Raw genomic sequence first — 16,192 nt, 5'->3', positions numbered from 1 at the left:
ACGCCGCACAACCCAGTTGCCCGCAGCCCACGCTGCTCAGGGCAACCGCTTGTATACCATTAACGTCGCACCACATCTGGGGCCGCCGCCCCGACATAAAGTCAGACCGCCCCCTCTGGGGCGCGTCGACCGAGCCGACATCCCCACCGCCCAAGCGGGACAAGGATGCCACCCAACCAATGTTGAGATAGAGCTCAACCTCATAGAGATGTCACTCGCATTGTCCCCGAGATCGCCATCTCGGTGCACAATCAGAAACCATCTGGAACCACCGCCCCGACGTCCACTGTCCCCGCCGACGAAGAGATCCGTGCAAACCGCAATATGCTGACTCTCCAAGGTGATGCCTCAAAGAAGGAAACGACGTAGCCGCCGTCATCGGTCGCTTCGGCCATCCGAAACTAGATTTCTCCCGAAGAGTCGTGTAATGGAGCTCCACGGCAACACCTTCAAGAAGGGGAACGACAACATGGCCATGGCGCTACTGTTGCCGGCATCGACCCAAAGTCAGTGCTGGACTTTCGCCCGAAGCTCCTCCACACCTCAGAATCCGAGCGGATCCGAAGCACTGCACAGCACACAATCCTCAGTCGACGTCCACCGGCTCCACCTCCTGGTGCAGCAGCCGCCGCACCACACAAACACAATGGACCCGCCAGATCCACGGCCTCCGGCAACCTACGCAGCCAAGCCTGGCTGCCCGTCGTGACCACCACTTGTCGCCTCGCGCCTGCATAGCCACAACCAAGTTGTAGCTGCAGCTCACTCCCGCCGCGCGCCAGATCGTGACGAACACCGCCAAGCTCCAGGGTCGCCGCCCCGGCATCCGGTCGCTGCGAGCACCGGCCGCCGCCCCCAGCCACAGTTGCCAGCCTCCAGTGGTGTTGAAGGCGACCCCGGCACGCGAGGCAAGGCACAGCGGACCGCGCCCCGCTCCTAGCCCCGCGCCACCGACGTACACGCATCAGCCGCCGCCGCTCGAGATCCGTCGAGGCGCGCGCGAGAGGAGACAGCCCCTGAAGGAAATATGCCCTAGAGGCAATAATAAAGTTATTATTTATTTCCTTCTTTCATGATAAATGTTTATTATTCATGCTATAATTGTATTAACCGGAAACTTAGTACATGTGTGAATACATAGACAAAACAAAGTGTCCCTAGTATGCCTCTACTTGACTAGCTCGTTTATCAAAGATGGTTATGTTTCCTAACCATAGACATGTGTTCTCATTTGATGAACGGGATCACATCATTAGGAGAATGATGTGATGGACAAGACCCATTCGTTAGCTTAGCATTATGATCGTTACAGTTTCATTGCTACTGCTTTCTTCATGACTTATACATGTTCCTCGGACTATGAGATCATGCAACTCCCGAATACCGGAGGAACACCTTGTGTGCTATCAAACGTCACAACGTAACTGGGTGATTATAAAGATGCTCTACAGGTGTCTCCGATGGTGTTTGTTGAGTTGGCATAGATCGAGATTAGGATTTGTCACTCCGTGTATCGGAGAGGTATCTCTGGGCCCTCTCGGTAATGCACATCACTATAAGCCTTGCAAGCATTGTGACTAATGAGTTAGTTGCGGGATGATGCATTACGAAACGAGTAAAGAGACTTGCCGGTAACGAGATTGAACTAGGTATTGAGATACCGACGATCGAATCTCGGGCAAGTAACGTACCGATGACAAAAGGAACAACGTATGTTGTTATGCGGTTTGACCGATAAAGATCTTCGTAGAATATGTAGGAGCCAATATGAGCATCCAGGTTCCGCTATTGGTTATTGACCGGAGACGTGTCTCGGCCATGTCTACATAGTTCTGGAACCCGTAGGGTCCGCACGCTTAACGTTCGGTGACGATCGGTATTATGAGTTTATGTGTTTTGATGTACCGAAGGTTATTCGGAGTCCCGTATGAGATCAGGGACATGACGAGGAGTCTCGAAATGTTCGAGACGTAAAGATCGATATATTGGAAGGCTATATTCGGATATCAGAAAGGTTCTGAGTGGTTCGGGTATTTATCGGAGTACCGGAGAGTTACGGGAATTCGCCGGGGAGTATATGGGCCTTATTGGGCTTTAGGGGAGAGAGAGAGGGACTGCCTAGGGCAGGCCGCGCCCCCCAAGGCCTAGTCCGAATTGGACTAGGGGGAGGGGCGGCGCCCCCTCCTTCCTTCTCTTCTCTCTTCCCCTTCCTTCTCTCCTACTCCTACCACTTGGAAGGGGGGAATCCTACTCCCAGTGGGAGTAGGACTCCCCAGGGCGCGCCATAGTAGAGGGCCAGCCCTCCCCTCCTCCACTCCTTTATATAGGGGGAGGGGGGCACCCCATAGACACACAAGTTGATCATTGATCTCTTAGCCGTGTGCGGTGCCCCCCCTCCATCATAATCCACCTCGGTCATATTGTCGTAGTGCTTAGGCGAAGCCCTATGCCGGTAGCTTCATCATCACCGTCATCACGCCGTTGTGCTGACGAAGCTCTCCCTCGACACTCTGCTGGATCGTGCGTTCGTGGGACGTCACCGAGCTGAACGTGTGCAGATTGCGGAGGTGCCGTATGTTCGGTACTAGGATCGGTCGATCGTGAAGACGTACGACTACATGAACTGCGTTGTCATAACGCTTCCGCTTTCGGTCTACGAGGGTACGTGGACAATACTCTCCCCTCTCATTGCTATGCATCACCATGATCTTGCGTGTGCTTAGGAAAATTTTGAAATTACTACGTTACCCAACAGCCCCGCCGCCGTCAACGCCGTGTGGGCTTTGCCCGCGGCGCCCTGTAGCGGTGGCGAGGTGGGGGAGGAGGCGGGAGGGAGCCGGTCGCAGCGGCGCGCAAGGTCCGCCCGAGCCGCTATTTTTTCCGATCATCTATCGCCCAGTCTCCTATCACTGATGCTTGTCTATGTAACGGTGATTTTTTTTGAAAAGGAGGATACCCGAACTTTGCATCTGGGTGATGCATGCAGCCATTTTATTAATTATTCACAGTCTTTACAAGGTAATACATCAGTAAGCCTGAAACCATCATCTTGACAACACATGTCACTACTCCTATCCCCGTGATGAAGGGATGCCGAATGTCTGAACCTAATACCAAACGGACATCGCACCAACACCTAACATCTAATGCCGGATGCCCCATCCAAGCCATAATACAGGACTGGGTTACAAACTGGTCCGGTGCATTTTCAGTGGGCACCACATGCGCACGCTGCAAGGCCTATCACCTCCTTCATCCATCGATCCATCCTCAGGCATCTCTCCCATTGACGCCACCATGACGCCAAATAGCGTCGTCCTCCTGCACGAGTCCATCGCCACCCATCGGACACCGAGTCTCCACTGCGCCACGCCGCCTAGATCCGCCGCCATCGATGTGTAGGATGAAGCACCACTCCACCACCTAACGGCGCCCACCACCAAGCCGTCCACATGTTCGTCCAGCCGATGGATGTCTCCAAAGATGATGCCCCCATGCGGGTGACGATGAAGACATCGCCATCATCCGATCCAGGAGGCCCCTCAACGCCTCTAACGAGGGCTACGACGCCCACGGGCGCCGCCGTCAATGATAACCTCCTCTAGATCTGAGGTTTCCCCCAGAAACAATGGAGCGAGGGACACCTCACCATCGCCTCCAACGAGAAAAACAACACCCACTGGTGTCGCAGATGATGGTAGCATCCTCACCCACTTCAGCAGCTAGGCCGCCATCTCCTCCTTCAATTGATCCGCCATCGGAAAGCCACCGCGAGGTAACACCCACCAACCAGATCCCTTTGGACCGACGATGAAGACAACCAAAGGTAGAGGAGGTCACATCGCTGCGTGACCGGCTCCATGGCCACACACAACACGCCCCGAGGCGCCCGCTCAAGATCCACCGTCACAGCCACGCCTCCAAACCGCGACGGAGGGACGCCTCGCCGCCGCCGCCATCATCCCCCCGCACGGGCTTTGCCCAGCCGGGATCCGGCGGCGGCGGGAGGGGAGGCAGAGAGGGAAGGGAAGGCGGATGGGAGGTGGAGGCTTAGGAGATCGGGATCTGGAGAGGCGGACTCGAGGTGGAGGCGGAGGAGATCGGGATCTGAAGGGAAGGGGAGGCGAAGGAGATCGGGTCTGGAGAGGCGGACTGGAGGTGGAGGCGGAGGAGATCGGGATACTGCAACAATGTTTCCTAAAGTTGACATGTTCGTACTGTAATGTAAAGTTTAGTTGCATGGAAAAATAGCCAAGAACTAGCGGTGTGGTGGATCCCCGCCCTTGCCAACGAGCAGCAGTGAATTTAGAACGTAATCGTAGGGCAGGCTCGAACTAGCGAGGAGGCACCAAGATGGGCGAAAAAGCAGCTGATTTGCTGGGTTGGGCCTTGATCATGAGCAGTAAAGGCCTAATTGATCGGGTTGGAGGGCAGGCTTAAGCCTGTACAGTAGATTTGCCCCTGCCAGCGAGAGGGCTTCGTTTTAAATGTTCCTTCGAGTTTTGTTAGGGTTTGTCTCATGCTCAGAAAAATAAGACGGCGGCAACTCCCTGAAGATGGAATAAGGTTCTCCCCGCCTAAGACTCATCCCGGTGATGCGTTTAGCATCGTCGGAGGGTGTGTGGAGGTGTGTCTCCAACAGATCTGTCCTTAGTGGATTTGCTCGGATCTGGTCGTAGTTCGTAATGTTCATGTATCTTCAGCTTGGATACTTTTGATCTACGCTACTCTTCAACAGCGACGGTTGCTGTTTTGGTGCACTGGTGCTATGGGGCCTTAGCACGACAACTTCCCGACTGTCTACTATAACAAGTTATGCCCGGCTCCGGTGATGGAGGAGCAACGACAGCGGCGCGTCTTCGACTCGCTTCAATGCTTGTAGTCGTCGCTAGGCGGTCTATGAATCTAAATGTAACTTTTATTATTTCTTGTTGTATTTGTCATGATGAAAGATGAATAAATCGAAAGTTTTTTCAAAAAAAAGCTAGCAAGACTGATTTTTCAGTGTATACGCGCACCAAAAATCTTTATTTCTTTTTTACTAACCGGTCTCTCACAACACCAGTCGTGCAAAAAAATTCTTTCTTTTTGGCTTCTCTGACTGGTATGATTTTTTTTTGTGGGGGCTGATTCGTATGATTTTTAAAACACAGGAATGTAAAAACACAAAAATGTAGTGGCATGTTGTCTTCAATACTACTACTCCTCCGCTCCAAAATTATTGTCGTGGTTTTAGTTCACATGATATGGGACGTAGAATTCTTTTCATGAGGTTCTTGTGGATGAAATTTTCTAATGGGCTAAAATTTCTTTAGAAATCCGTCGAATAAAAAAGGCCTTCAAATGGGAGTTGGTATTATTGCCCCTTTTCTGAAAAGAAGGGATAATTCCTGAAACACTAGAAAAAGGCACGAAATGGCCTCCCGAAAAACCGCGAGCCGAGCTGAAGCGGAGACGAGCTCGGAGCTCCCTCCCTCGGGTGCGATTCCCCCCTCGAGACTCACTTCACTAAAAACGGAGTATAAAAAAGAACTCAAAGAGGAGAGAGAGAGAGAGACAGAAGAAGCGTCTCGGTTTTAACTCCCGACAGGCAGCAGCACACACGACGCACCAACCAGCGACAGCAAGCCCAGAGGCCTGCCTCAGCGGCAGCAGCTCACAACTCTCACCCCTCCCTCCCTCTCTCTCTAGCTCCCTCTCTCTCTCTAGTAGTAGGACTAGACGGGGTCCTTGGTCTCCGTGTTGCTGCTGCTTCTGGTCTAGCTTGTCGGGACGGAGGCGCCGCCGCCGCTCGCTGGGGCACGGCAGCTTTCTGGAAGAGCCCGGCCGGCGAGCCAGCCGGTGACCAGGACCCATCCGGCGAAAAGGGACGAAAAAGAAGAACTCGGCGCCGCGCGCGCTCCTCTGTGACTCATGCGCGCGAGCCGCCGAAGCTAGCAAGCTTCCGCGTGTGAGGAGGCGGCCATGGCGCAGTCGCCGGCAAGCTCCGCCGTCGCCGCGCCGGCTCCATGCGAAGGTACCTGCTGCTTCTTTCTTGCTTTTCGCGCATTTCTCCGGCCCCTCCCCGCGCTTCGACGAGGCGGAGGTGGTACAGCTGGAAGAGGAAGGAAGGGTCTCTCCTTTTCTTGGTCGCTGACGCGGCGGTGGGCGCAGGGGAGCGGAAGGCGCCGGCGATCAACGGGGAGCTGTGGCACGCCTGCGCCGGCCCGCTGGTGTCGCTGCCGCCGGTGGGCAGCCTCGTCGTCTACTTCCCCCAAGGCCACAGTGAGCAGGTGAGTAAGTTTCATGGGTGCCATTTGCGCAGTGCTCGGTCTATGCTCCTCATGTTTCTGTTCTTGAATGATAATCTTCCCTCCTTTTTGTGCTTCTAACCAACTAAATCGATTCCCTGCTCTATAACCCCTTTTAGAGTAAGCATTTGATTTTTTTAAATAAGTTTTTGATTTAATCTGCCATGGGAGAATCCTTTGAAGTTCAAGAGGGTTCATAACATGGCCTTCTTAAAAAAAAGAGAGATGCTATCATGGATATGTTGCATTTTCAGTAGTTGTGATTGGAGGGCTACACTTGCTTGCTACTAATTGCTTTCTCAAGCCAGTGGTATTCTTGGGTTATTGGAGGAATTGTTGGGAGCTCTGGGCCTACTTGCTTCCTTTCCTTCTGTTGGCTTTTGGTGCCTTGTAGAGTATAGGAGTACTGTTTTCTTGTTATCAAGTTTGGTGCATGCAACATGCATCCATGTATAGCTTTGTATTGCTTGCATTTATGGTCCTGATTCCTGCTGCACCTTCCACTGATTCTGCACTGAAAAAACAGCCTGCTTTCAGAAAGATTTTCAGCTGAATGCAACGGTGTTCTTGATGGATTCTGTAAAAGATCGATCCCTAATTCTGCAACTGTGCTCCCCTTTTAAAAAGTTCAGCAAAAAAATAAGTTTTTTTAATGTATGTGGGACATTCGGCTGCGTTGCCCATGATGATATGTGGGGGGAACACTTTAGCAGTGTACCTATGGCCTGCAGAGTTCATCTAAAAGGAGTTCACTCATGAGGCTGCACTTTCTGCACTTCAAAATTACTTTTCTCCTAATTTTTTAGGGAAGCCGCAGAAAGTTGGTGTATAAAAAGGGCAGCATGTTTGAATGCTTGTACTTCCTCAATCATTCCATGAGATAATTCATGTTTTACAACGGAAAGTTTTAGCAATGTATGATTGGTAGGATAACAGTGCATACGTGTACAGAAAACGGCTGGATTTGTTTTTGGAAAACGCTTGTCCAAAATACCTGGTACTTGGTTTAGCCACCTTAAGTTTTTTGTTCCCTTTCTATCTATTGCTTCATAATTTAAAAATGCTGCTCTTACTTTTTATATGGAGGAAAGCGCTGTGTTGCATCTTTATTCACTAATAGTAGGCATAGAAAAGGAACTTACTTGGGCTTGGTATGTGTCTGGTTCAGGTTGCAGCTTCTATGCAAAAGGATGTGGAAGCTCACGTACCGAGCTACCCCAATCTTCCCTCAAAGTTGATATGTCTTCTGCACAGCGTCACTTTGCAAGTAATCTAACAGCCCGTCGTCCAAACTGTTTGACACGGCGCGCCCGCGATCATCAATTCTGAAAAGATGTCGTCTCTTGATTTTTCAGGCAGACCCGGATACTGATGAGGTGTACGCACAGATGACTCTTCAGCCAGTGAATACAGTAAGCATCTAAAATCTGCAGGTTTCCCCCAATATTTCTCTGTATGTTTCAATGCCTTGAGCCCTGTCTTGGTCCTGATCTTGGGTTTATATCAGTATGCAAAAGAGGCGTTGCAGCTGTCAGAGCTTGCGCTAAGACAAGCGAGGCCACAGATGGAGTTCTTCTGCAAGACGCTCACCGCGAGCGATACGAGCACACACGGAGGCTTCTCCGTGCCTCGCCGTGCAGCGGAGAAGATATTCCCTTCCCTGGTAAGCAGGCATCAGATTTCCAGGTCTTTTCCGTGACTAAAACTCATGTACCAGTATCATGGTGCCATCTTAATTTCGTTACTCTGTTCTGTAGGATTTCTCGTTGCAGCCTCCGTGCCAAGAGCTGCAGGCCAGGGATATACATGACAATGTGTGGACATTCCGTCATATATTTCGGGGTACAGAAAATGTAGTACAATTGAGTAGAGCTTCCTTCTGCTGCAATAACTGAGTACGATTCGAGTTTAACTAATATTATTGCGCTTGGTAATGACCAGGTCAGCCCAAAAGACATTTACTTACTACTGGTTGGAGCCTCTTTGTGAGTGGCAAGAAGCTATTTGCTGGTGATTCTGTCATATTCGTTAGGTAAATGCCCATGCTTCCGTCCATCTTCTGAAAGCATACATCGGTTCATCCTAGAGTTCCAATTTTAGCAGCAGATTATTTGAAATAGAGAACAGAACTCGAAATGTAAATGCCACATTTCGTTTTATTTGCTACACTCCAGAGATGAAAAGCAGCAACTTCTACTGGGAATCAGGCGCGCTAACCGACAGCCCACGAACATATCGTCTTCGGTACTTTCAAGCGACAGTATGCACATAGGGGTCCTTGCCGCAGCTGCACATGCTTCTGCCAACACCAGCCCGTTTACCATATTTTATAACCCTAGGTGAGCTTCTAAATCTGCGGTTTAGTTTCAATAACCATGCTAATTACCTAAAAGTTTCTACGTAGATTCAGTACCTAACATGACTATGTTTTGAACTGTGGACTTTCAGGGCCAGTCCTACTGAATTTGTTATCCCATTTGCCAAATACCAGAAGGCAATGTACAGTAATCAGATCTCTTTAGGGATGCGCTTCCGCATGATGTGCGAGACGGAGGAACTAGGAACAAGACGGTATGTCAAATTACCCATACAAACTCTTACCTCTGAAGCTCCAAGTAGTGCTGACATATTTAATACTTTTCAGCTACATGGGTACGATAACTGGAATAAGTGATCTAGATCCAGTGAGATGGAAAAACTCCCAGTGGCGCAGCTTACAGGTTGGATTTCAAACACCATCCTAATTGCAGCTCTTGCACTGTGTTATTCTTTCTCCATTTGTCTTTCTGATTCACTGATTTGATTTTCTCTGATAGGTTGGGTGGGACGAGTCGGCTGCAGGAGAAAGAAGGAACAGAGTTTCAATCTGGGAGATTGAACCGCTTGCTGCTCCTTTTTTCATTTGTCCCCAGCCATTCTTTGGTGTGAAGCGCCCTAGGCAATTAGGTAAGTCTGGTATAAGTATGACAAAGACAGTGAATTCTTGCAGTAAAAAAAAAAGACGTGAATTTCTTCAAATCACTATGTTAACTGCATGTATGGGGGGTAAAGATCTTAACTGCAAAGATACGTAAAGACTACTTGGTGGAATGGTGATTGACTGCTTCTGGTACTTTTTATCTTCTTTTCTGGAAGAGAATATACTATGTTTCTTAGTCTTCCAGCACATAAAGTGCATCAAAAGAAGCATATGAATATAGATTCTACCGTAGTTTACGTGCCATACAGATAACTTGTCTGCATATCTTAACATACCAACAGATAATCAAGTAGGTTGTCTTGCAAACAGTAGATTGAGCTGAAATGTGTCAGTAAATGGATGCCACTGTTCTTAAAATTGGAGAATGCTAACCATATTACCATATCATGTCTGATGATTTGCATGCTTCGTGCTCTTCTAAATTTGAATTAACAGATGACGAGTCGTTGGAGATGGAAAGTCTTATGAAGAGAGCAATGCCTTGGCTTGGTGAGGAGATATGCATAAAGGACCCTCAAACCCAGAGTGCTACAATGCCTGGCCTGAGTTTGGTTCAGTGGATGAATATGAACCGGCAGCAGAGCTCCTCATTAGCTAGCACAGCCATGCAGTCCGAGTACCTCCGATCAGCGAGTAACCCTGCGATGCAAAATATTGGCGCTGCCGATCTTGCAAGGCAGTTATATATGCAGAACCATCTACTACAGCAGAATAGCATGCAGTTTAATCCTCCCAAACTCCATCAGCAAATGAAACCTATTAATGATTTGTCAAATGCAGCACTTCCATTGAATCAACTAGGTGCCATCAGAAATCACCAAGATCAGAAGCAAGATCAGCAGAGGCAACAGCAGTCCGGTATCCAAGCAATTCCCCTAAGCCAGGCCCAGGCTCAAACTAATATTGTCCAGGCACAGGTAATTCTCCAGAATCAGATGCAGCAACAACAGCAACAAAAACAACCACCACCATCACCAACTCAAAACCAGCATGGGGCCAGTGGCCAGCACCTGCTTCAGTCTCATCAACTGCAGGACCAAAATTTGCAAATGCAGCAGCAACAGCTTTTACTTCACCAACAGTTACAGCAGCAGCAGCAGCTAAATAAGTTGCCTGGGCAGCTAGCTAATCTGGCAAGTCAGCAAACACAATTGTCTGATCAGGAACTCCACTTGCAGCTGTTACAGAAACTACAGCAGCAGTCACTGATGTCACAGTCCGCAGTTACACTCTCACGATTACCAATAATCCAAGAGCAGCAAAATTTTCTTGTAGACATGCAACAGCAGTTGTCGAATTCGCATTCGCTTGCCCAGCAACAAGTGATGCCCCAACAGGACTGCAGAACTTCTTCATCGCAGACAACACAACTGCCACCGCCCATTCAGCAAGAGCAGCAACAGCAGAAGCCTTCACAGAAACAGGTTGCACCTACATATGTGTCAGAAGCTGCCTTTGCACAGATCTCTTCTACCAGTGTGATCCCCAAAACTGGTAACAGTATGATAGTTCCGGGTGCTGCACAATCTGCTGTTACAGAAGAAATACCTTCTTGTTCGACATCCCCTTCCACAGCTAATGGCAACCATCTTGTGCAGCCAACCATTGGCAGGAATGATCATTGCAAAATCAGCACAGAGAAGGTGCCACACTCTATTGCTCAGATGTCAATTCTGACCCCCATTGAAGCTGTATCAGTCACTCCAGTAACGACCAAGGAATTGCCAAAGTTAAACAATGGTGTTAAGTCAAGTGCGATCACCTCGAAATTACCAAATGTTGTGTCCGGCCTTCAAAATTTTATGAACAATGCACTGCCAACAGACAACCTGGAAACAGCTTCGTCAGCGACTTCATTATGGCCTTCACAAACAGATGGACTTCTGCATCAAGGTTTCGCCACTTCTAACTTCAACCAGCACCAGATGTTCAAAGATGAACTTCCTGATGTAGAAATTCAAGGTGTGGATCCAAGTAACAGTGCCCTCTTTGGGATGAACAATGATGGCCCGTTAGGGTTTCCTATGGAAACAGAAGGCTTGTTGGAAAATGCACTTGATTCTGTGAAGTATCAGAATCATTTCTCAACTGATGATGAGAACAACTACCAGATGCAAAAGGATGCCCGTCAAGAGATATCAACCTCCATGGTTTCACAGTCATTTGGTCAATCAGATATGGCTTTTAATTCCATCGATTCTGCAATTAATGATGGTGCCTTAATGAACAGAAGTTCTTGGCCTCCTGCTGCTCCACCACAGAGGATGCGTACATTCACCAAGGTTTTCCTTTTTCTATTATGTGCTTATCCTATTGAAAGTACGATTTTTAAGGCAGTATATGTTGTGTGGTGCCTATATTACCAAATAGTAAAATTAAGCCCCTCCACTGAGATATTTAAGAACATGACTATCTCAAAACTAAGTTATGATCCAGCAACTAGTTATAAAATAATGTCAATGCAATTGCCTGTAAAAAAGTTTTAAAAAAGGAATACACCAACAACAATTATAGTTTAGCAAAGTTACAGTTTTTTACCAAGATAAATTTTACATTCTGTATGTAATAATGTTCGAAATGGTGGTTGATGGTTCAGATAAGAACTGATTGCATGAGATATATGTTGTAAGATGACACTTCTATGTGTAGTGGATGAGGTGGTCACACATAGGCACATAAGAGCTCTAAAAGCTTGTTAAAGGGTCAGTTGGAAATCGGGGCCCTCGTATGCCCATGCTCATTATGGAGCCATATTCTCTTGAGAGTATGCTTTCTTTGTTGTATGCTTCCCCCTTTTGTATCTTAGCTTAAACTGTGTCTTGTAGGTGTACAAGCGTGGAGCTGTAGGCCGGTCCATTGACATCGGTAGGTTCTCTGGATATGGAGAACTGAATCAAGCTTTGGCCCGCATGTTTGGTATAGAGGGGCAACTTGAAGACCGACAGAGAATAGGTTGGAAGCTAGTCTACACAGATCATGAGGATGACGTCCTACTTCTCGGCGATGACCCATGGGAGTAAGTCCATCTGCCTTTCTGCCTGTGTTTAAGTGAATTTCTAAACTTCCCAGTCTGAACCAAATATAGTTTGTCAAAAGGACACATGTAGAAATGTCTAGAAATGTGAAATAGGATCAATCCAGGACACTGACATAACTGAAACATAAATACGGGAAGAAAAAACTGGAATAGACTGTGTTTGGTGCCACTATCCTCTTTTCATACATCTAAGTTTGTGTTGATGCATATAGGATGTGCACATGAATGTTCACGGTGAGAGATTCTATCCATCGCTTGCCCTAATTTTTTTCATGTGGATGATGCAGGGAGTTTGTGAATTGCGTCAAGTGCATTAGGATCCTGTCCCCTCAAGAAGTGCAGAAGATGAGTCTGGATGGTGATTTAGGGAGCAATGTTCTGCCCAACCAGGCTTGCAGCAGCTCAGATGGAGGGAATACTTGGAAGCCTCGTTACGAGCAGAACTCCGGGAACCCTTCCATCGGCCCCTATGACCAATTCGAATGACATGACTTAGAGGCGCATTCACATAGTTGTCATGTTAACATCTTGGTTAGTTGTATTCACTATTTGTCTTCACCATTATGGATTCATGTGTACTACAGCCATCATCAAAGCTGCAAAAGAAATGCAGTGAAGAATGTAGTTTAGATGTGTCAGCTTATAGCTGTAAGGGAAAATGCTCCTCAGATTAGGTTTTCTTTTGGATATATATGTAGCTTTATCAGTTGAAACGAGTAGTAGGGATGAGAACTGAAAACTTTCCCAGAGTTGTTAGAGACCTGAGACACTTAGGCAAATCTGAAGATAGTATGTTCTTGGGAAGAACATTTGTACTGGACTATTGTTGGGTTGTGTGTAGCCCTTGTTAAGGTCACCATCCCCAAATAGAAACTGCTAGGTTTACTAAAAAAGATGGAACTGCGATATGAAATTTGGTTCAATCTACTGTTTGGTCTTATCAAACACCCATATGAAATTTGGTTCTAAATCCGACAAATGGACCTGTCAGCCGTTCATGGCATACTGGAAATGTGATGAGTTTTGTTGATTATTGCCAGGACTACCTCTAACACATGTTTTTTGAAAGTACGACTTTCTCTACCCCTTATTTTGGCTGAATTTTGTGACAGAACTTATTAACTGTTCATTGATCAAGAGGGATGAAGAGTGTGACTGATAGGTATATACCATAGGCAAAATTTTACATGACAGCACATCGCATGAACAGGCAAAAGGGCTAGTACAACATACGCAAAACAAATTCAAGTTTAATTTGTTTCACATGCAAGTGTCTCAAGCAGCATTGAGGGATCCAAAAAGCACAGAAAAAACGTAGAGTTGAACACCTCGAGCCTTGGTCACAAAATATGAAAACTATTTTTTTGCTAGGTTGATGGCAATCCGATGAATATCTTATTTACAATTCACATTAGAGCTGGTTGAACAAAGCACATACAATAAATTGGCGAATTAATCCTTCTGGAAGAATGATTGGCAAGCTTCAATCATGTGTCTCAGATTCAAGCTGTTCCAGTTCCTCCCTGAAATCTTGTGTCATTGTAATATAGTCCTTCAGATGCACTTTCTTCCATTCCTACAGATACCACATAGTATACAGGTCAGTGCTTGAATGGATACTACGGAAACATGTCCCAGAAAACCGAAGAGAGCAAGACATTGCCAAACAGCATATACCGCCACCGGTGAGCAGCACATAATGGCATACTCAGAACTTCATTAAATCAAGCACGTGCTTTTCTTAGAGCTAGTAAATTAGTGATGTTATTCTTCGTATCAGAATTCGTATCAGCTGAGCAAATGGAGACTGTTTAACAAATACTCCCTCCGTCCCATAATATAAGAACGTTTTTGACACTACACTAGTGTCAAAAACGTTCTTATATTATGGGACAGAGGGAGTAGTAGCATTATACGTGTAATTTAATAAACATAGTATGTTGCAACAGCTTTGCTTCTCATAGCATCACCAGATTGGTGCATGCGCTGAGTTCCATAGTGGCGGTGTTTGTTTGCCTTTCATTCACAATACAAAAAATGCTCAAGATTAGCATGAAGGGAAACACTCACATCAAAATCCCATTCCCCATAGAGGTCAGGATCATCCACATTCCCCCATATATATGCATAGGCGATCATATCCGCCGAATCCTGCAAACCCAAAGTACTCAATCCTGTTTGAACAGTCTAGCGAAGAATTGCTCTCTAAGATGCCAAAGAAAGGTGGTCTTTCATGTTAGAACAAAACCACTTGATAACAGTACTATCTGCGTGCCTCCAAACAATCATGAAAAAGGCTGTCAGGATAACTGATTTCAACTGAACATTCCACTGAATTTTGTGGTTCGGCATGAATCCGGCTACCATCGACTGGAGCAGAGACCTAGGCCGGCGAATGGACTTACGGCCAGCGAGATGCCAACAGTTTCCCTGACATACTCCTCATCCTCAAAGATGTCCAGCACATCGAGCTCCCTGTCAGTGATCCCCTGCCAAACCTGCAGCACAGACACAGGAACAGATTGTCACTCGTTCTGCACTTCAACCGTTCCATACTGACAGTACTCGCCATTTCTCACATCTTAACTTGCACTCGTCAGACTAAGAAAATTAACACCAAGCATACGCGATGTGTGTGTGTGGGATTGCGCGCACCTTCCCGGGGACTTTGCTGCCGTCGACGGGCAGGATCGCCGGGTAGACGCGGCCCCTGATGCTGAGCCTCTGGCTGCGAAAAAGGCAACGTGAGAAGAGCGACAGGGGGCGCAGAGGGAGAGGGAGAACACAGGACGAACACCGGGTGGAGTGGAGCGGAGGGCGCACGCGCGCACGTACTGGTTGGGGAGGAGCGCGGGGGAGGACGGCGGGACGCGGCCGAGGAGGACGCGCACGACCTCCTCCGCCATCAGGGTGCCGTAGACGAACACGCTGTGGGCGGCCGCGGCGGCGGGAGCCGGCGGAGGAGGCGACGCCATGCGGGGAGAGAGTAGCCGCCGGTGACAGCTGCGAAGAGGGGAGGGCGAAACAGAGGCCGAACGCTGCACGAAGATGCGTATCTGGTACTGTATCAGCATTCGTATGACAGGTGGGTCCAAATGACGTGGCCGGGCGAGCAGTTGGAGCGTGCTCACTACTGATGGGTCCCCTTGAGGGTGGCTCAGTCTAGACATTATTTTTTGGAAATGATAAATTCCGAACGTTCGGATTTTAAGCATGGCAGTTTGAATGTTTTTTATGACAACTTTAGTTCACACGAGGTTGGCAAACGTAATAATTTTGTAAAAAAATAATTAGAACAAAGTCGTCATGTCTTAACAACTAAAGTTGCCACCTTGCATCAACTAAAGTTGCCATGAAAAAACGTTCGGATGACATGCCTAAAATCCGAACGTTCGGGATTTATCAAGGTCCTTGTTTTTTAAAGGGTGACATTGTGTTTTATTTAAGGTTGCTGACCATGGATGTACAATCTCCGAATCGTGGGGATCTGTTTGAGTAAAACATCAACGAGGGACTCCCTCTTTGTTCTTTGATTCAAAGGATTTCTAAAACACGGAGATGTTGCAAAAACAAAGTGATCAAATGTTTCAATGGTGTGAGGTCAGTGAAAGAGGCATAGAACAAAAGGAGGCACCGTAACTTTTCAACAACATTGAAGTGGCATCGGCATCATGAGCATTGAGCCTATCGAGGAGTAAGCATCAACCACTGCAAAAAGAAAAGGATAAAATATCAAGCAAAGTCATCATCGTGGCTTCACATCACATCACATCATGCGTTTTCAATAATCTCCTTGAAAGAATTCAGAATTTACAGCCTATTCGATTTATAGCCTATGGAGCCTTGGCGATAGTATCTTGAACCACAACTAAGCTGCAGAGCTGC

General features: G+C 47.5%; 2 protein-coding genes and 1 long non-coding RNA gene across 4 annotated transcripts; 1 reads left to right on the top strand and 2 right to left on the bottom strand.

Annotated features, from left to right (window-relative positions):
• The first annotated feature begins 5,548 nt into the window (after window positions 1–5,548).
• LOC123143748 (auxin response factor 5) lies at window positions 5,549–13,234 on the top strand. 2 transcript variants are annotated; one of them, XM_044562720.1, is made up of 14 exons: window positions 5,549–6,016; window positions 6,154–6,272; window positions 7,459–7,557; window positions 7,646–7,702; window positions 7,798–7,953; window positions 8,048–8,132; window positions 8,232–8,322; window positions 8,465–8,629; window positions 8,739–8,861; window positions 8,935–9,010; window positions 9,107–9,236; window positions 9,706–11,552; window positions 12,096–12,286; window positions 12,595–13,234. In XM_044562720.1, exons 1-14 carry the CDS (start codon window positions 5,965–5,967, stop codon window positions 12,791–12,793), a joined length of 3,390 nt encoding a protein of 1,129 aa, XP_044418655.1. In that variant the 5' UTR covers window positions 5,549–5,964; the 3' UTR covers window positions 12,794–13,234. The 2 variants fall into 2 exon arrangements, with proteins under 2 accessions (XP_044418655.1, XP_044418656.1); XM_044562721.1 differs by lacking the exon at window positions 5,549–6,016 and having other exon boundaries at window positions 6,238–6,272; window positions 7,646–7,723; window positions 12,595–13,122.
• Window positions 6,520–7,801, bottom strand: LOC123143750 (uncharacterized). Its single transcript, XR_006471012.1, has 2 exons — window positions 7,433–7,801; window positions 6,520–6,804 (listed from the first exon to the last, which is right to left on the bottom strand). It is a non-coding gene; the product is annotated as an uncharacterized lncRNA (long non-coding RNA).
• Window positions 13,235–13,643: 409 nt separating the features above from the next.
• LOC123143749 (AIG2-like protein D) lies at window positions 13,644–15,391 on the bottom strand. Its single transcript, XM_044562723.1, has 5 exons — window positions 15,143–15,391; window positions 14,963–15,035; window positions 14,713–14,805; window positions 14,378–14,458; window positions 13,644–13,883 (listed from the first exon to the last, which is right to left on the bottom strand). The coding sequence occupies exons 1-5, from the start codon at window positions 15,379–15,381 to the stop codon at window positions 13,791–13,793; spliced, it is 579 nt and encodes a 192-aa protein (XP_044418658.1). The 5' UTR covers window positions 15,382–15,391; the 3' UTR covers window positions 13,644–13,790.
• Between the last annotated feature and the right edge of the window lie 801 nt (window positions 15,392–16,192).

The sequence above is a fragment of the Triticum aestivum genome, chromosome 6D (genome assembly GCF_018294505.1).
Source record: "Triticum aestivum cultivar Chinese Spring chromosome 6D, IWGSC CS RefSeq v2.1, whole genome shotgun sequence".
Lineage (NCBI taxonomy): Eukaryota > Viridiplantae > Streptophyta > Magnoliopsida > Poales > Poaceae > Triticum > Triticum aestivum.
The sequence above is the reverse complement of the archived record's forward strand: the minus strand, read 5'-3'. Positions and strand labels throughout refer to the sequence as shown.